This window comes from Coregonus clupeaformis, chromosome 2, assembly GCF_020615455.1.
Source record: "Coregonus clupeaformis isolate EN_2021a chromosome 2, ASM2061545v1, whole genome shotgun sequence".
NCBI classification, from domain to species: Eukaryota; Metazoa; Chordata; class Actinopteri; order Salmoniformes; family Salmonidae; genus Coregonus; species Coregonus clupeaformis.
In genome coordinates, this window is record NC_059193.1 from 39,755,851 (window position 1) to 39,774,968 (window position 19,118).

Here is a 19,118-nt window from a genome sequence, read left to right on the forward strand (position 1 = left end):
CTTGACTATCTTTATTTGATGTAAACTAATTATTGTTATTTTATGCAGCATTGTTTTAACTACAATGGCTGTAAATGATTGTAATAGTTCCACAGTTCAATTACCATACAGTAATCTTTGCTAATTTTCCCTGTTCCTCAAGCTCACGAGTATAAGTATGCTCTGAACAGTGATTCTACCAGCATAGTTAGGCCTACAACAATAAGAGAAATGTCATGGCTTGACATGCTTAAGTGATCAACAATTACATACAAGTAAAATGTATCTGTTAACTAAATTCTAATACCCACTCATATCAAGATAAAGAACTGACTTTAAATTAAAAGTGACTATGGTGATACGGCATCCATATTAGGAAGTTTTATCTGATGATTAATGGAGTTTCACCTGACAATTGAGGAACTTCCTAATATGGATACAAAAGTGAGGTTTCAACTTGCTGAAATTCCAACATTGGTTGATAAAGGTCAAATACCATACATTTAAATGGTCCAGTGCTGCAGTTCAAACATCTATTAACATTTGAGGGTCAATCTATTACTCACTGAATGTCCTGACTCCAAAATTGATTGATTGATTATGTCATATTTCACTTTGCTTCATAAAGCATTATACACCCTGTTCATAATGCTCTAGGAAAGTACTTATAGATGTTTATGAGCACTGTTATTAGCACCGATGTTGTTATAATGTATCATAGAGGTAGTTCATAAGAAGTGTTACTGATATCCTTCCTCAAAAAGAAACCTTAGTAGATACTCTTTTATCAAAACAACAAAAGAGGTAAACATGCAAACTTAAAAAGACAGATGAGAAACAATAGAACCGGTTTCACTTTGATTCATGTTTGTTTGAAGTAAATCCAATGCCTTTCTCTGTACCCTCCTTCCCAGAAATGTTGCTTTAAACATACACTACCGGTCAAAAGTTTTAGAACACCTACTCATTCAAGGGTTTTTCTTTATTTTGACTATTTTCTACATTGTAGTGAAATAGTGAAGACATCAAAACTATGAAATAACACATGGAATCATGTAGTACCCAAAACAGTGTTAAACAAATCAAAATATATTTTATATTTGAGATTCTTCAAATAGCCACCCTTTGCCTTGATGACAGCTTTGCACACTCTTCGCATTCTCTCAACCAGCTTCACCTGGAATGCTTTTCCAACAGTCTTGAAGGAGTTCCCACATATGCTGAGCACTTGTTGGCTGCTTTTCCTTCACTCTGATGTCCGACTCATCCCAAACCATCTCAATTTGGTTGAGGTCGGGGGATTGTGGAGGCCAGGTCATCTGATGCAGCACTCCATCACTCTCAATCTTGATAAAATAGACCTTACACAGCCTGGAGGTGTGTTGGGTCATTGTCCTGTTGAAGAACAAATGACAGTCCCACTAAGCCCAAACCAGATGGGATGGCATATCGCTACAGAATGCTGTGGTTAAGTGTGCCTTGAATTCTAAATAAATCACAGAGAGTGTCACCAGTAAAGCACCCCCACACCATAACACCTCCTCCTCCATGCTTTACGGTGGGAAATACACATGCGGAGATCTTCTGTTCACCCACACCGCGTCTCACAAAGACACGGTGGTTGGAACCAAAAATCTCCAATTTGGACTCCAGACCAAAGGACAAATTTCCACCGGTCTAATGTCCATTGCTCATGTTTCTTGGCCCAAGCAGGTCTCCTCTTATTATTGGTGTACTTTAGTAGTGGTTTCTTTGCAGTAATTTGACCATGAAGGCCTGATTCACACAGTCTCCTCTGAACAGTTGATGTTGAGATGTGTCTGTTACTTGAACTCTGTAAAGCATTTATTTGGGCTGCAATTTCTGAGGCTGGTAACTCTAATGAACTTATCCTCTGCAGCAGAGGGAACTCTGGGTCTTCCATTCCTGTGGCGGTCCTCATGAGAGCCAGTGTCATCATAGCGCTTGATGGTTTTTGCGACTGCACTTAAAGAAACTTTCAAAGTTCTTGACATTTTCCGTATTGACTGACCTTCATGTCTTAAAGTAATGATGGACTGTCGTTTCTCTTTGCTTATTTGAGCTGTTCTTGCCATAATATGGACTTGGTCTTTTACCAAATAGGGCTATCTTCTGTATACCACCCCTACCTTGTCACAACACAACTGATTGGCTCAAACGCATTAAGAAGGAAAGAAATTCCACAAATTAACTTTTAAGAAGGCACACCTGTTCAATTAAATGCATTTCAGGTGACTACCTCATGAAGCTGGTTGAGACAATTACAAGAGTGTGCAAAGCTGTCATCAAAGCAAAGGGTGGCTATTTGAAGAATCTCAAATATAAAATATATTTAGATTTTTTTAACACTTTTTGGGTTACTACATGATTCCATATGTGTTATTTCATAGGTTTGATGTCTTCACTATTATTCTACAATGTAGAAAATAGTTTTTTTTTAAATAAAAAATCAATGAGTCGGTGTTATATAACTTTTGACCAGTAGTGTAGGTTCTCTTGATTTACCTCTACATTTACAATGTTGAGAAGAAAGTCAAAAACCCATCAACCTCAAAAGACGAATCATAGGTACAATCATCCCTTAGCCATGCATAGATCAGCCATAAACTTGTCTCCTCTTCCCACACCTGCTCATAGAGTCACAAAGTAGAATTCACCTGGGCTGTGTTCATTAGGCACCAAAAGGAAGAAAACTGACTCAAACAGGGAGGGACTACCTGGACTTCTCCAATAAGAAACACACATTTTGGTTTTGCTGCGGAGTGCCCTGCTGAACATGACCCTGGCCAGGTATCCAGAGTGGAGTGGATTGGATCTCGATCTCATCTATGGTGAAGGACAGATGTTTTAAAATAATTTAAAACAATCAAACCACTGATCACTTAAACGTGATTCTTTATTTTGATTACATCCATTAAACAGGTTAAATATTGGAAACTAGTGGAAATATGAAAAAGTGCAAAACTGACCTTAATTATGCTAATTTTTTAGCAGGCGGAAGCAAAAAACTTGGAGTTCAAGCTGCAAACGCATTGTATTTTCAAATCGGTTAACAAATCAGATAATTGCAAACATACTTCAAATGTGCTGACAGGCAGCTCCGCCATGCCTCAAGGCGGTTCTGAAAAGTACATGAAATCTGTGTTGATATATATTTTGTTTCTCCCTATATTTTTCCCTTATCACGTCAAATGCTGCCGTGTTTATTGAAGCTGACACAATCAGTATGTTCTAGCAGCAGACACGCCAAACAATTGAGAGAGAAGAGAAAGGAGAGAGAGGGAGAGAAAGAGAGGGAGAGAGAGGGAGAGGAAGAGCTGTAGAGGGAGACTGAGAGAGAGACAGAGCGAGTCAGACAGACAGAGTGAGAGAGAGAAAGAGAGAGAGAGAGAGAGAGGGAGAAGAAGAGCTGTAGAGGGAGATTGAGAGAGAGACAGCGTGAGTCAGATAGAGTGAGAGACAGAGAGAGAGAGAGAGAGAGAGAGAGAGAGAGGATGGCCTGAAGGACTGACTGTGTATAAAATGGTTAGGTTATCTGAGCACCAGTATTATGTTTGATATTATTATGATATTGTATGTTTGATAACCAGCGGTATCATGTATTGTCAATCCAACAAGGTTTCCCAGGAGATTCAGGGCTTGGCTATTGTGCGGTTGTGAGAGTATATTGCCCATGGGAGCCTTGAGAGACATTTTGAATGGGCCGCCTCACCCTGACGGTGGAAGGTGATGCAGATATTACAGCGATAGTGTTACCGAGAACGTTTCACGCCTACTTGGGAGTCTTGGCCGATGAGTAAAGAAGACCATGAAAGTCAATCTGGATTATTCCCCTCATAACTGATCTGACTGTTGTTCTTCTCCCCTTGTAATTTAGGATTTCTGAAGGTAAAACAAGACAGGTGAAGGTTGTTCTGTTAGATGATGATTTGGTACAATTTCCCTAACTAATAATGAATGTATCAATGTCAATTTGGTCCATAACTGTCAAATTTGCCAAGAATAAAACCTCAGTTGTTCTCCATCTTGCTATGAGAGAAATAGATTCTGATTAGTACCTGATTCGTGAGTGATGATGGAAGAAATATAAATTTTGAGAAGAGAGACCGTGGGCAAACATTGTTTGGCTATTGAAATTCATTTGAAATGTGAATTTTCCAATTTGTGAGTAGGTGTATCATTACTCAACATACACCCACTCCAAATGAGTACAAGCTACACATTAAAATCTGTATCTATGACTTCACTCATAGTAAACGGTAGTTTCAAAGGCAAACCCTCATGCCCATTGTCCTTATGCAAATTATTCAGCATCTAGGAAAAAATCCCTGTAAGCTTGTTTAGCATTGTGAGCAGAGCAGACATACAAAAGAGAAACAGTGCTGCAGGATCCATGCAACCAATAAATGCAGTCCACCAGGTTAACAGTGTTGAAAGGGCTTTGCTTTGCCTGACTGGCCCAAAGATTAGTAACAGGTAATGTAGCCCACTAGCCCACACTTGTGAATTCTCTCCTTTTGTTATCTCAGAGCTGAATTCACTACTTTTGCTACCTCGAAGCTGTTTATTTTGGTATTAAGCATTACTTGTCCATTAATTTAGTTGTGTTGGGTTGTTCTTTGGGGAAATTGATTGTAAACTAATAGGCTATGCAGACATGAGAGACGGGGAGAACCATGTTTGGCTTGTCAGGTGGATAGTGTTACAGATGTATTGCTAGTGCCATCTTGTGGTGTCATGAGAGAATGGCCATTTTAAGACATTACCCGTGTTGCTTTTATTTTATGATTACCTACAGGGGCCTTGTCAGCTTGAGTACATGAATGCCTTTATTTGCGCTTTCTAACTCAAACTTTAAAGCATTGGTAAAATTCAAACAACAGCACATATCGACCTCTATGCCCACTGTGATCTAAATCCTTTCATATATTAAGAGCCCAGTGGCCCCTCAGATGGCTATGAATATTATAGTCAAGGCGGGTTGCTAGGCAGAGCACAGTGCATGGCAGTAGTACTACTACGCCATGAGACAACAGACAAACACTACTATGCTTGGGCTGTATTGTGGGGTCAGTGTGCATGGTCCATGATGCACTGACGGTCTGGTGTTTGAATAATCTCTCCGCCATGGTTCCCGACACAGGCTTGAGGCACTACCATGTCAGATGTCATCCTTCAACAGCTCCCCACTCCGCTTGAGAGAGGCATTTGGCACGGCAGTAAACACTCACTAGCGCTAGCTAGCTCGTCTCGCACTGTCACTGGCTGCAGGCGACGCAGGAAATAGCCCTCTCCCCTCCCAGGACCCGGCTGGGCTGGGCTGGCTCTCTCTCTGGGCCTGTCTGACTCACTGCCAACACACACACACGAGCTCGTCTTTCATTAGCTTTATAATCCCACTAGCATCTTGCTGGCTTTGAATTCTAGACACCACCACAGGTCTATTCAGGTAGAGTGAGAAGGTAATTAGCAGCTCACTCTGTGATGCTGTTGCTATGATATGATATAGCATGAGACACATAAAAGGGGACGGTTTTGAAGTATCACCGATATGGATATGGACAATGGTCCATCGGCGATGGTTACGTTGTCATTGTTAGTGAGAGGAAGTAGTATTGTAGCTGGTTCTGTGTCGTCGTTGTGTGTTAACCCTTTGAACACCCTCCCCCCTACCCAGGCCACAGCCGTCACACTAGCCACCGCTGTCCCCCAGCACGACTGGACTAGCTGCATCACATACACACTAATGTATTCATCTGCCCACAGCAACTGGAGGAGGACTCCGAGGTACGGTCCAATCAGTCCCTTCAGCCTGCTAAATGCTTCATTCCAGTTTCCTAGAAAGGCCTTTTCTTCTCCTCTTCTTCAAATGCCATGTTACAGTCTCTAACTTCAAAGCTTCGACCTACTTCAATGCCATTATGTGTACAATAAAAGCACTTTAGAAACCAGCAGCACAGCTACTTCTGCGATTATCTAGAACAGACTTAGTTTTGTCCGTCTGTCTCCTGAGCACAATTCATAGCCTCAGTTGCACCAAAGAACAGCTTATTATTGCTCATTAATCAATTGTTGCCGGTTTCATGTAGACATACAGCAACAGACATGGAAGAGGGATAGACATATGGCTGGACACAGCCTGTCCCTCATCAGAGCTCCCTTTAAGCAAGATGTTGATGGGCGAAACCTGGGAGAGTGTTTGTGTTAAGAACGTGCCGTAAACTCACTCCACAGCAAGCTTGAAATGTAGCCGATGGAGCTATCCAATTGGTACCTTCTGTATAACTCAAATGGATGGTACATTGTCAAGGAGGATGGTCACTTGTGTTTCTGAGCAAAGGATCACTGGTTCGAGCCCGGTACAGGGACAGTGGAGGAAGATATACTTTAAACCAGTTTGGATGCCAGGATATCATATTGATAGCCTGGTTAAAAAGACTGAGTGCTGGGCTGATGTTAAAAGTAGAGGAATCAGTTTGGATTCCAGGGAATTATATTGAATAAACACTGAAGCGAAATTGAAGCAAAATCTGTTTTATTATATATATATATATATCTATATATTTATTTTTTTAATCTAATCTAGTTTCAGCATAGGAGGAAGCCATGGAAAACCCAAGACAAAGGAAAACAATCAAGCACAATGACCGGACAGACAGAGCGGACATACCCCAACATGTCACATACAACAGTGCTTAAAAATAAAATGTTGGCCAGAACATACCTGTATATACAACGTATGCGTCTGTAAGCAAGAAAATCCAGTCCCCCCACCCACAGAGGTCAATGCAGTCAATTATCAACACCAAAGACAGTTTTGGTATTCTTTGTAACCCTAGAGAGCATAGATTGTCATAACTTTGCATTGCATTACTTTGTACTGGTCAACATTCAGATTGTCAATGCAGACACAGAGAACTCTTCGACATAAGACTGATGCTCTGGGCACGTTCTAAAAAGCAGCATTAAAGCTTGTCCTCAGGTCCTGAGCTAGTGTGAGGTCAGATGATCTGTTGCTCACTCCAGCTAGAGGTATGTCCGCTGTAAAAGAGGATGAAGAACCAAAGCATATACAATACAATGTTTAAAAATGACACAGGACAGAGGATATCTACAAAGACGATCATTTGCTTCAGTCCAAAACAGAGAAAATATCATCAACACTGCACTTATTATATGGAATGCTTAAAAATGGAAAATATCAGCTTCTTGGAGGAAAAAAACACGACATAAGCTTCCTGTTATTTCATATACTTTGTATAATTTCCCTCGGGTTTTGCATATGTAAATAACAAAGAATTTAGACATTCACAAAATAAATACATTGGCCTTAAATTGAATCTCAATTATATATATATATATATAGTAGCGGTTTCGGGGGCCGGGTTCTTTGCAAGGCAGGGTTTACACACACAACACAAGTCCAAGTAAAGGGTTAAACCTGTTTATTATGATCAGGCTTTGGCAGCGTTCTTGACAAATCATACTCAAAACAGTAAATACTTCGCTACCCGTGGAAAGTCCTCCAAGCTTTGTCTCTGGGGGAGTTCCATCCTTCTTGTAAGACAACTTTCCTTTCCTTTCGTCCTTTAAAGCCTCATTTTCCTTCCGTACGCTCTGCTTCTCCCATAGCCTCCTACCCATTCACCTGCCGGGGTCAAAACAAAGACAACTAAAGAACCCCAGGGCGCGGTTAAAGTAGAGAGACTGATTGGTTTCACCTGTCTGCAGTTTGGCTCTGATTATAACTGGAGACGGGTGTGGCTGCTGTGCTGCAGTCGAGAAGTTTCCCCGGAGCTGTCCGTGGGCCTGCCTCTGGGGGAATACTTTGCCTTGCTGTCCGTGGTCCTGGCAGCCAAAAACAAAGAAACCTTGCAGGCACATAACGTCCATCCACCCCTGAAACCGCTACTATATCTTTAAACGCAACATGTAAAGTGTTGGTCCCATGTTTCATGAGCTGAAATATAAGATCCCAGAAATTTTCCATAGGCACAAAAGCTTATTTCTCTCAAATTCTGTGCACAATTTTGCTTACATCCCTGTTGGTGAGCATTTCTCCTTTGCCAATATAATCCATCCACCTGACAGCTGTGGCATATCAAGAAGCTGATTAAACAGCATGATCATTACACAGGTGCACCTTGTGCTGGGGATAATAAAAGGTCACTCTAAAATGACAGAGTACACGATTTAATTTTATCAATGGCAATTTGAATGGACAAAAATACGGTGACGAGATCCTGAGGCCCATTGTGAGGCCCATTTTTTTTAAAGGTATCTGTGACCAACAGATACATACCTGTATTCCCAGTCATGTGAAATCCATAGATTAGTGCCTAATGAATTTATTTCATTTGACTGATTTCCTCAAATGAACTGTAACTGAGTAAAATCAATGAAATTGTTGCATGTTGCATTTATATTTTTGTTCAGTATATACTATATATAAACAGGATTAAAGGCCTTAATGGGGAGATAGGAGGCTAGTAAAATATGTTTTATTTTTCCTCCGTATCTCTCTCTCTCTCTCTCTCTCTCTCCCTGCATCAATTCTGCAGCTATATACAAACAGGTTTGTGATTGGATTGTCAAGGGGACATGAAATGCCCATTTCCATAGTAACACATTGCTGTAAGGCCATGTGTAATGAAGAGGAAAGCACACCTTATCGACAACATGATAATAAGGGAGGGATCTGGAAGAAATTCCGGAAAAGTCAAAACAATCTGAACCGTCATTTTTTCTCCTCACAGACTTTTCAAATCAAGAGTTTGAACCGTTGTACCTTTCCGTATAAGGCACTCTTCAGAAAAGGTTTGTGAGGTACATTTCCATTGATCGTCCTTTGAAAAAAACCTTTTCTGCTCATCAAGTCTGATTTCATTGCATTCTCCCAGATGAGTACCCAGCTCCTGTTTTTAGTTTGCTGTTTTTGTCTGTTAGAATTTACACAAGTCTGATGAGATGTACTGGTAGGTAGAGAATGGACTAGTCTAACTGGCATGTGTGGTAGGGGAGATTCCTGGTTATACAATGGCTGTTCTCCTGGTGGGGTGGGATTTGGGAAGGGGGCGGGGGCGGGACTACTGACAGAAGCAAGGTAGGTAGATAGTTTGATAGGCCCTCAATAGAGTACCACAGTATGAGTCATAATACCCATAAACCTAGCGGTAAAACAAGAAAATGGTTCCAATCGTTTTTCCCATAGGGTATTTTAGAGACTTAAAATAACGGCTGTGTTTTGTGTAGGCTTACCCTGACGTGACATTTTGATAACCGTGTCTCTAGGACAAGGTGACTTTTATCAATATATATGCCTGTATTTACCCCCTAAAAATGTAATGCTAATTAGCTGCTCATGTGGCTATCATAAAGAACTACAAATTCCATGATGGTCTGGACAAGACTGCCAAATCGAGGCAAAGGTAAGAATCTCTGGATTAACTATCTAATGTTCGCTAAATTCAGTAATGAATAAATTGGCAACATTTCTTTAAATTGACAATTCTGTGAACTGTCTTGTGCAAGTTTTTGTTTAATTGACACAACCCCTGTTAGGTAGAGATAACGTGCAGGAGCTTGCAGGGATTTGTAGTCTTGCATGATGTCTACTTTGATGCTAATTAGCATTTTCGAGTCTGAGAGTAAATAGAGCCGAATATATTGATAAAAGTCACCTAGTCCAAGAGAGATGTACATGGTTATCAAAACGTCACGCCACGGTAAGCCTACACGAAACGCAGCCCTTATTTTTTCCCAATGGGAAAAATGGATGGTGGAAAAATGATTGGAACCATTTCCCTGTTTGACAGCTAGGTTTTATGACACCTCCACTGTGGAGCTCTATCGGATCAATGGAGCCTTCAACAACACATCACAAAACAATCCCTTGATGTTAAAATTTAGGCACGTGACTAGAACAGCTGTGAGTAAACAAAAAAATCCTGCAGGGGCCGACATTTGGCCTGTTTGTCGCTCCACATTTCAAAATCCATAGTTTTTCAAAATCAGATTATTATTGGGATAAGGAAAAGGAAACTTAGTTAATAAGTCTTTTTTATGTTGATTCCATAGTCCAGCTTTGGTGGGAGAGTCCAGGCCTACTAGGCCTCTGTGGGCTCTGTCTTGATCTGGATGAAGGAGGCCGGGAGGTGGACAGTGATCTCCGGCAGCTCCTGGAGCCCCTTGACCCCCAGCATGTGCTCTGGCTGCAGGGCCATCTCCCCACGTACCTCCAGCTCCTCCACAGGGGTAAGGCCCTCGCTGGGGCTGCTTCCCTGGGCAAAGTGTCCGTTCACTGGGGACTCGCTGCCAGTCTCCCCCTGGCTCTGTCCAAGGCTTTGGTTCGTCCCAATGATCACAGTCCTGTAGGTGAGCTCTGCTTCCCCTGCCTCCATCCCAAAGGAAGGGTCTCCATTAACCAATGACTGTAGGTAGTAGGAGTCCAGCATCTCCTCCTTGATGCCGTGCAGGCCATGGAGGAGCTCGCCACCGCTGGAGGACTTGAGCACGGTGGTGATGACTGATCCTGGTTGCTGGGCCACCATGGGTTGACCAGTGGCCGCATTGAGGGTGACTAGGCGGGGGAGGCCGTTGAGGGAGGCTGTGGTGGAGCTGATGACCCCCGTATTGGTAGTGGTGGAGCCCAGGCTGGTGACCATAAATTGGGGGTGCTGGTGCTGATGGTGGTGGTCCTGGAGGCTGCCCGCCCCGGTGGCCAAGGAGGCTGTCTGGATGGTGAGGACATCCTTGCCCCCCGTGGTGGTGGAGGGGACAGTGTGGAGGATGACCCTGGGCGGGGAGGAGAGGCTGGAGTCGCAGTTGGACAGGAGGGGCTGCAACTGGCCGGACGACGTCAGGACCATGGGGACGGAGGTAGCCATGTTGATGTTCCTGAGGAGAAAGAGGAGATCAGGTCAATCAAATGTATTCTATGAAACTGTTTTTACATCAGCAGTTGACACAAAGTGCTTAACAGTCAGGTTCAGACTCCATTGGACACACAGAATTAAATAGAACTCTATTCTAGTATAATCTACTATGGTATAGAACATATCTTTAGGCACACAAGTAGCTTCCAGTATGTTACATACTGACATGCTATATGAGCTTTCAAAATCTGACTGCAACAGACTATACCACATCTCAGTATGTGAAAGGTATAATAACAGAACACGCAGCAACACACTATGCATTATGTTATACAGCCTTCAGCTAATCAAGTACATCTGTAGAATACCACACAATACATCTATGTTGAATGGACTCTCAAGGACAAAGAGAAGGCCCAAGAATGTATGTATTTTTAAAATATAAATGTTATTTTAATTTCTATTTCATCTTTTTAATAATATTTCAATGATATTATGATTATATTCTTATTTTCAATGACATTCTGATTGAATCTCTTCAGTTTGTGTTGGAAAGGAAAGGGTTAAAACTGTGGAGAAAAAGATGCAAACAGGATTTGTCTTTGGTGGTCTCTAGGGAGATAAATGAAAATGTATGCAGTATGATACAGTATGAAAATGTATGCACTCACTAACTGTAAGTCGCTCTGGATAATGACTAAAATGTAAATGTAAATAAATCTAGCTAGATAGCTCACCATTGGCTAGGCCCTCAGAAGTTCAATAGAAGGCATCTGCCATTCAACCGTATTAGAGCAGAATTTTGGAGTGACAGCTAAATCAACCAATCACATTTAGACTTGTAATGGGTGGGACCATTTTTATTAAAACGTATGGAAACTTCTGCCTTCTCAAAGGCAGACAGGTCACTGCGCAATAGCGAGCAGTAGTTTTCCCATGGTCTAATCTAGCTAGTTTTTGTTGTAGGCTTGTGTGCGGCGGCAGCTGCAGGTGTTATCGAAGATGTTGATGCTAATTTGATAGCTTTGCACCTTTTCAAAATTAACTTTCAACAAGAAGTTAAGTTTCAAATGATCATCATCTGGTGAGTTGAACTGTTGTTGTTTTTTATTGCTGCTCGCTTGCAGTTGTTAGCTATCGCTTTGAAAAGAATGTGTTATAATATGTGAAACAGGGTTGGGCTCAATTCAGAATTGACTCCCATTCAAATCATGAGTTGAAATTCTAATTAATTATTAATCACAGGATGTATAATTTTTATTTGAGTAACAGGAAGTACTGTCCATATGTATCTTGTTTTTGGTCACAGGTCCAGGAATGGCTGAAGAATTGCAATTTACCTGGAGCTAACGCTGATAGCAATACTGGGTGATTTGAAAAGTCATAGTCAATCAATAATATAATAATACTTTTAGCAAAAAATGTTTATCTTTAATTTCAATCTGTAGAAACTATGAGAATAGAAAGGTTCAGAACCTTTGTGAAGCATCAAAGCACAGTTGAAAAATATATGGCAAATAGAAATCCAATATGGATGGTGTTAAGCGATAGATGGGAGGGGTTGAATGGAGCTGAAGGATGGGACTAATAACAACTAACAACAACTAATAACAACAACATAACAAACGTAAAATATAGATCACTGTTTCTGTAAAATGTATATAGGTTCAGAACTTTTGTGAAACAGCACAGTTAAAAATATATAGCAAATAAAATCAAACTGGATGGACATCAGAAATAAAATGGGAGAGGTTGAGGGTAGAGGAAGGACAGGACTAAAAACTAACAAAATATAACTATTGTAAAATAGATTGTGTCTATTTTTTTGTCCATTAAAATAACATCAAATTGATCAGAAATACAGTGTAGACATTGTTAATGTTGTAAATGGCTATTGTAGCTGGAAATGGCTGATTTTTTATGGAATATCTACATAGGCGTACAGAGGCCCATTATCAGCAACCATCAGTCTTGTGTTCCAATGGCACGTTGTGTTTGCTAATCCAAGTTTATCATTTTAAAAGGCTAATTGATCATTAGAGAACCATTTTGCAATTATGTTAGCACAGCTGAAAACTGTTGTGCTGATTAAAGAATCAATAAAACTGGCCTTCTTGAGACTAGTTGAGTATCTGGAGCATCAGCAATTGTGGGTTCGATTACAGAATCAAAATGGCCAGAAACAAATAACTTTCTTCTGAAACTCCTCTGTAGGTCAGCTGGTACTCTGTAGCTCAGCTGGTAGAGCACGGCGCTTGTAACGCCAAGGTAGTGGGTTCGATCCCCGGGACCACCCATACACAAAAATGTATGCACGCATGACTGTAAGTCGCTTTGGATAAAAGCGTCTGCTAAATGGCATATTATTATTATATTATTAAACTCGTCAGTCTATTCTTGTTCTGAGAAATGAAGGCTATTCCAAGCGAAAAATTGCCAAGAAACTGAAGATCTTGTACAACGCGGTGTACTACTCCCTTCACAGAACAGCGCAAACTGGCTCTAACCAGAATAGAAAGAGGAGTGGGAGGCCCGGTGCACAACTGAGCAAGAGGACAAATACATTAGAGTGTCTAGTTTGAGAAACAGACGCCTCACAGGTCCTCAACTGGCAGCTTCATTAAATAGTACCCGCAAAACACCAGTCTCAACTTCAACAGTGAAGAGGCGACTCCGGGATGCTGACCTTCTAGGCAGAGTTGCAAAGAAAAAGCCATATCTCAGACTGGCCAATAAAAAGAAAAGATTAAGATGGGCAAAAGAACACAGACACTGGACAGAAGAAAATTGGAAAAAAGTGTTATGGACAGACGAATCGAAGTTTGAGGTGTTCGGATCACAAAGAAGAACATTTGTGAGACGCAGACCAAATGAAAAGATGCTGGAGGAGTGCTTGATGCCATCTGTCAAGCAAGGTGGAGGCAATGTGATGGTCTGGGAGTGCTTTGGTGGTGGTAAAGTGGGAGATTTGTACAGGGTAAAAGGGATCTTGAAGAAGGAAGGCTATCACTCCATTTTGCAACGCCATGCCATACCCTGTGGACGGCGCTTGATTGGAGCCAATTTCCTCCTACAACAGGCCAACCCAAAGCACAGCTCCAAACTATGCAAGAAGTATTTAGGGAAGAAGCAGTCAGCTGGTATTCTGTCTATAATGGAGTGGCCAGCACAGTAACCGGATTTCAACCCTATTGAGCTGTTGTGGGAGCAGCTTGATCGTATGGTGCGTAAGAAGTGCCCATCAAGCCAATCCAACTTGTGGGAGGTGCTTCAGGAAGCATGGGGTGAAATCTCTTCAGATTACCTCAACAAATTGACAACTAGAATGCCAAATGTCTGCAAGGCTCTAACTGCTGCAAATGGAGGATTCTTTGATGAAAGTATGAAGGACACAATTATTATTTATATTAAAAATCATTATTTCTAACCTTGTCAATGAAATAAACCATTCTCTCTACTATTATTCTGACATTTCACATTCTTAAAATAAAGTGGTGATCCTAACTGACCATCAAGCTTTATAATGAAATTGGCTCTCAAGAGGACCGCTACAGGAATGGAAGACCCAGAGTTACCTCTGCTGCAGAGGATAAGTTCATTAGAGTTACCAGCCTCAGAAATTGCAGCCCAAATAAATGCTTCACAGAGTTCAAGTCACAGACACATCTCAACATCAACTGTTCAGATGGGACTGTGTGAATCAGGCCTTCATGGTCGAATTGCTGCAAAGAAACCACTACTAAAGGACAACAATAAGAAGAAGAGACTTGCTTGGCCCAAGAAACACGAGCAATGGACATTAGACCGATGGAAATTTGTCCTTTGGTCTGGAGTCCAAATTTGAGATTTTTGGTTCCAACCACCGTGTCATTGTGAGACGCGGTGCGGGTGAATGGATGATCTCTGCATCTGTAGTTCCCACTGTAAAGCATGGAGAAGGAGGTGTTATCGTGTGGGGGTGCTTTGCTGGTGACACTGTCTGTGATTTATTTAGAATTCAAGGCAGACTTAACCAGCATGGCTACCACAGCATTCTGCAGCGATACGCCATCCCATCTGGTTTGGGCTTAGTGGGACTGTCATTTGTTTTTCAACAGGACAATGACCCAACAAACCTCCAGGCTGTGTAAGGGCTATTTTACCAAGAAGGAGAGTGATGGAGTGCTGCATCAGATGACCTGGCCTCTACAATCCCCCGACCTCAACCAAATTGAGATGGTTTGGGATGAGACGGACCGGGAAAGCAGCCAACAAGTGCTCAGCATATGTGGGAACTCCTTCAAGACTGTTGGAAAAGCATAACAGGTGAAGCTGGTTGAGAGAATGCCAATAGTGTGCAAAGCTGTCATCAAGGCAAAGGGTGGCTATTTGAAGAATCTCAAATATATTTTGATTTGTTTAACACTTTTTTGGTTACTACATTATTCCATATGTGTTATTTCATAGTTCTGATGTCTTCAATATTATTCTACAATGTAGAAAATAGTAAAAATAAAGTAAAACCCTTGAATGAGTAGGTGTGGTACTATTTATACTATATATTTATATATGTGGGTATGTATGTGTATGTATATACTGTGTATATATATATATATATATATATATATATATACAGTGGGGGAAAAAATATTTAGTCAGCCACCAATTGTGCAAGTTCTCCCACTTAAAAAGATGAGAGGCCTGTAATTTTCATCATAGGTACACGTCAACTATGACAGACAAATTGAGGAGAAAAAATCCAGAAAATCACATTGTAGGATTTTTAATGAATTTATTTGCTAATTATGGTGGAAAATAAGTATTTGGTCACCTACAAACAAGCAAGATTTCTGGCTCTCACAGACCTGTAACTTCTTCTTTAAGAGGCTCCTCTGTCCTCCACTCGTTATCTGTATTAATGGCACCTGTTTGAACTAGTTATCAGTATAAAAGACACCTGTCCACAACCTCAAACAGTCACACTCCAAACTCCACTATGGCCAAGACCAAAGAGCTGTCAAAGGACACCAGAAACAAAATTGTAGACCTGCACCAGGCTGGGATGACTGAATCTGCAATAGGTAAGCAGCTTGGTTTGAAGAAATCAACTGTGGGAGCAATTATTATGAAATGGAAGACATACAAGACCACTGATAATCTCCCTCGATCTTGGGCTCCACGCAAGATCTCACCCCGTGGAGTCAAAATGATCACAAGAACGGTGAGCAAAATCCCAGAACCACACGGGGGACCTAGTGAATAACCTGCAGAGAGCTGGGACCAAAGTAACAAAGCCTACCATCAGTAACACACTACGCCGCCAGGGACTCAAATCCTGCAGTGCCAGATGTGTCCCCCCTGCTTAAGCCAGTACATGTCCAGGCCCGTCTGAAGTTTGCTAGAGTGCATTTGGATGATCCAGAAGAGGATTGGGAGAATGTCATATGGTCAGATGAAACCAAAATATAACTTTTTTGGTAAAAACTCAACTCGTCGTGTTTGGAGGACAAAGAATGCTGAGTTGCATCCAAAGAACACCATACCTACTGTGAAGCATGGGGGTGGAAACATCATGCTTTGGGGCTGTTTTTCTGCAAAGGGACCAGGACGACTGATCCGTGTAAAGGAAAGAATGAATGGGGCTATGTATCGTGAGATTTTGAGTGAAAACCTCCTTCCATCAGCAAGGGCATTGAAGATGAAACGTGGCTGGGTCTTTCAGCATGACAATGATCCCAAACACACCGCCCGGGCAACGAAGGAGTGGCTTCGTAAGAAGCATTTCAAGGTCCTGGAGTGGCCTAGCCAGTCTCCAGATCTCAACCCCATAGAAAATCTTTGGAGGGAGTTGAAAGTCTGTGTTGCCCAGCGACAGCCCCAAAACATCACTGCTCTAGAGGAGATCTGCATGGAGGAATGGGCCAAAATACCAGCAACAGTGTGTGAAAACCTTGTGAAGACTTACAGAAAACATTTGACCTGTGTCATTGCCAACAAAGGGTATATAACAAAGTATTGAGAATCTTTTGTTATTGACCAAATACTTATTTTCCACCATAATTTGCAAAAAAATTCATTAAAAATCCTACAATGTGAATTTCTGGGAAAAAAATTCTCATTTTGTCTGTCATAGTTGACGTGTACCTATGATGAAAATTACAGGCCTCTCTCATATTTTTAAGTGGGAGAACTTGCACAATTGGTGGCTGACTAAATACTTTTTTTCCCCACTGTACATACACAGTTGAAGTCTGAAGTTTACATACACCTTAGCCAAATACATTTAAACTCAGTTTTCACAATTCCTGACATTTAATCCTAGTAAAAATTCCCTGTCTTAGGTCAGTTAGGATCACCACTTTATTTTAAGAATGTGAAATGTCAGAATAATAGTAGAGAGAATGATTTATTTCAGCTTTTATTTCTTTCATCACATTCCCAGTGGGTCAGAGGTTTACATACACTCAATTAGTATTTGGTAGCATTGCCTTTAAATTGTTTCACTTGGGTCAAACGTTTTGGGTAGCCTTCCACAAGCTTCCCACAATAAGTTGGGTGAATTTTGGCCCATTCCTCCTGACAGAGCTGGGGTAACTGAGTCAGGTTTGTAGGCCTCATTGCTCGCACACACTTTTTCAGTTCTGCCCACAAATGTTCTATAGGATTGAGGTCAGGGCTTTGTGATGACCACTCCAATACATTGACTTTGTTGTCTTTAAGCCATTTTGCCACAACTTTGGAAGTATGATTGTTCATTTGGAAGACCCATTTGCGACCAAGCTTTAACTTCCTGACTGATGTGAAGTGTACCAGTCCCTCCTGCAAAGCACCCCCACAGCATGCTGCTGCCACCCCTGTGCTTCACGGTTGGGATGGTGTTCTTCGGCTTGCAAGCCTCCCCATTTTTCCTTCAAACATAAGGATGGTCATTATGGCCAAACAGTTCTATTTTTGTTTCATCAGACCAGAGGACATTTCTCCAAAAAGTACAATCTTTGTCCCCATGTGCAGTTGCAAACCTTAGTCTGGCTTTTCTATGGCGGTTTTGGAGCAGTGGCCTCTTCCTTGCTGAGCGGCCTTTCAGGTTATGTTGATATAGGACTCATTTTACTGTGGATATAGATACTTTTGTATCTGTTTCCTCTAGCATCTTCACAAGGTCCTTTGCTGTTGTTCTGGGATTGATTTGCACTTTTCGCACCTAAGTACGTTCATCTATAGGAGACAGAACACGTCTCCTTCCTGAGTGGTATGCGTGGTCCCATGGTGTTTATACTTGCATACTATTGCTTGTACAGATGAACGTGGTAATTTCAGGCGTTTGGAAATTGCTCCCAAGGATGAACCAGACGTGTGGAGGTGTACAATTTTTTTTCTGAGGTCTTGGCTGATTTCTTTTGATTTTCCCATTATGTCAAGCAAAGAGGCACTGAGTTTGAAGGTAAGCCTTGAAATAAAACCACAGGTACACCTCCAATTGACTCAAATGATGTCAATTAGCCTATCAGAAGCTTCTAAAGCCATTACATCATTTTCTGGAATTTTCCAAGCTGTTTAAAGGCACAGTCAACTTTGTGTATGTAAACTTCTGACCCACTGGAATTGTGATACAGTGAATTATAAGTGAAATAATCTGTCTGTAAACAATTGTTGGAAAAATTACTTGTGTCATGCACAAAGTAGATGTCCTAAACGACTTGCCAAAACTATAGTTTGTTAACAAGAAATTTGTGGAGTGGTTGAAAAACTAGTTTTAATGACTCCAACCTAAGTGTATGTAAACTTCCGACTATATATGGGGGATTGGAATTGATGCAGACAGTTACATTGATGGAAGCTACAATCTATCTGCAATATTAAAGCTGATCTACCCCCCAAAAAAATAAAAAAATAAATTGGAAGTAGAATTGAATTCAGTGCAATTTCACTCAGTCATTATGTTGAACATGAGAGTTTCATTGAATCTGACAGGTTACACTTCCAGATACCAAAGAAAATATTACTTTTTTTCTGGAAATAATGTTCATATACTATTTTAACCTTAGTGCTTAGAATAGCCAATTATATTTCCATCAACCATTTCATTTGTTTGGCTGCTTTTTTTAAGGCCTTGGAACTTAACTTGAGGGTTAAACTAATGTATTCTGGGAAATGTAGCATTTTCCCCATATTTAACCAAATTTAAGTGATTGATGAAATATAATAACTTAGAATATTTGAATACAGGTTTTGTTTTCCTTGATCATTCATTTTAAGATTTTGTCC

At 41.0% G+C, this 19,118-nt stretch overlaps 1 protein-coding gene across 1 annotated transcript in view; it reads right to left on the bottom strand.

Annotated features, from left to right (window-relative positions):
* Positions 1–9,677: 9,677 nt before the first annotated feature.
* The window catches only part of LOC121535032 (ETS-related transcription factor Elf-1-like), a 60,999-nt gene continuing 51,558 nt past the window's right edge, over positions 9,678–19,118 (bottom strand). The window contains exon 9 of the mRNA XM_041841712.2: positions 9,678–10,896. Within this exon, the coding sequence (XP_041697646.1) occupies positions 10,107–10,896 (790 nt within the window). The 3' untranslated portion in view covers positions 9,678–10,106. The remainder of the gene's footprint in view (positions 10,897–19,118) is intronic.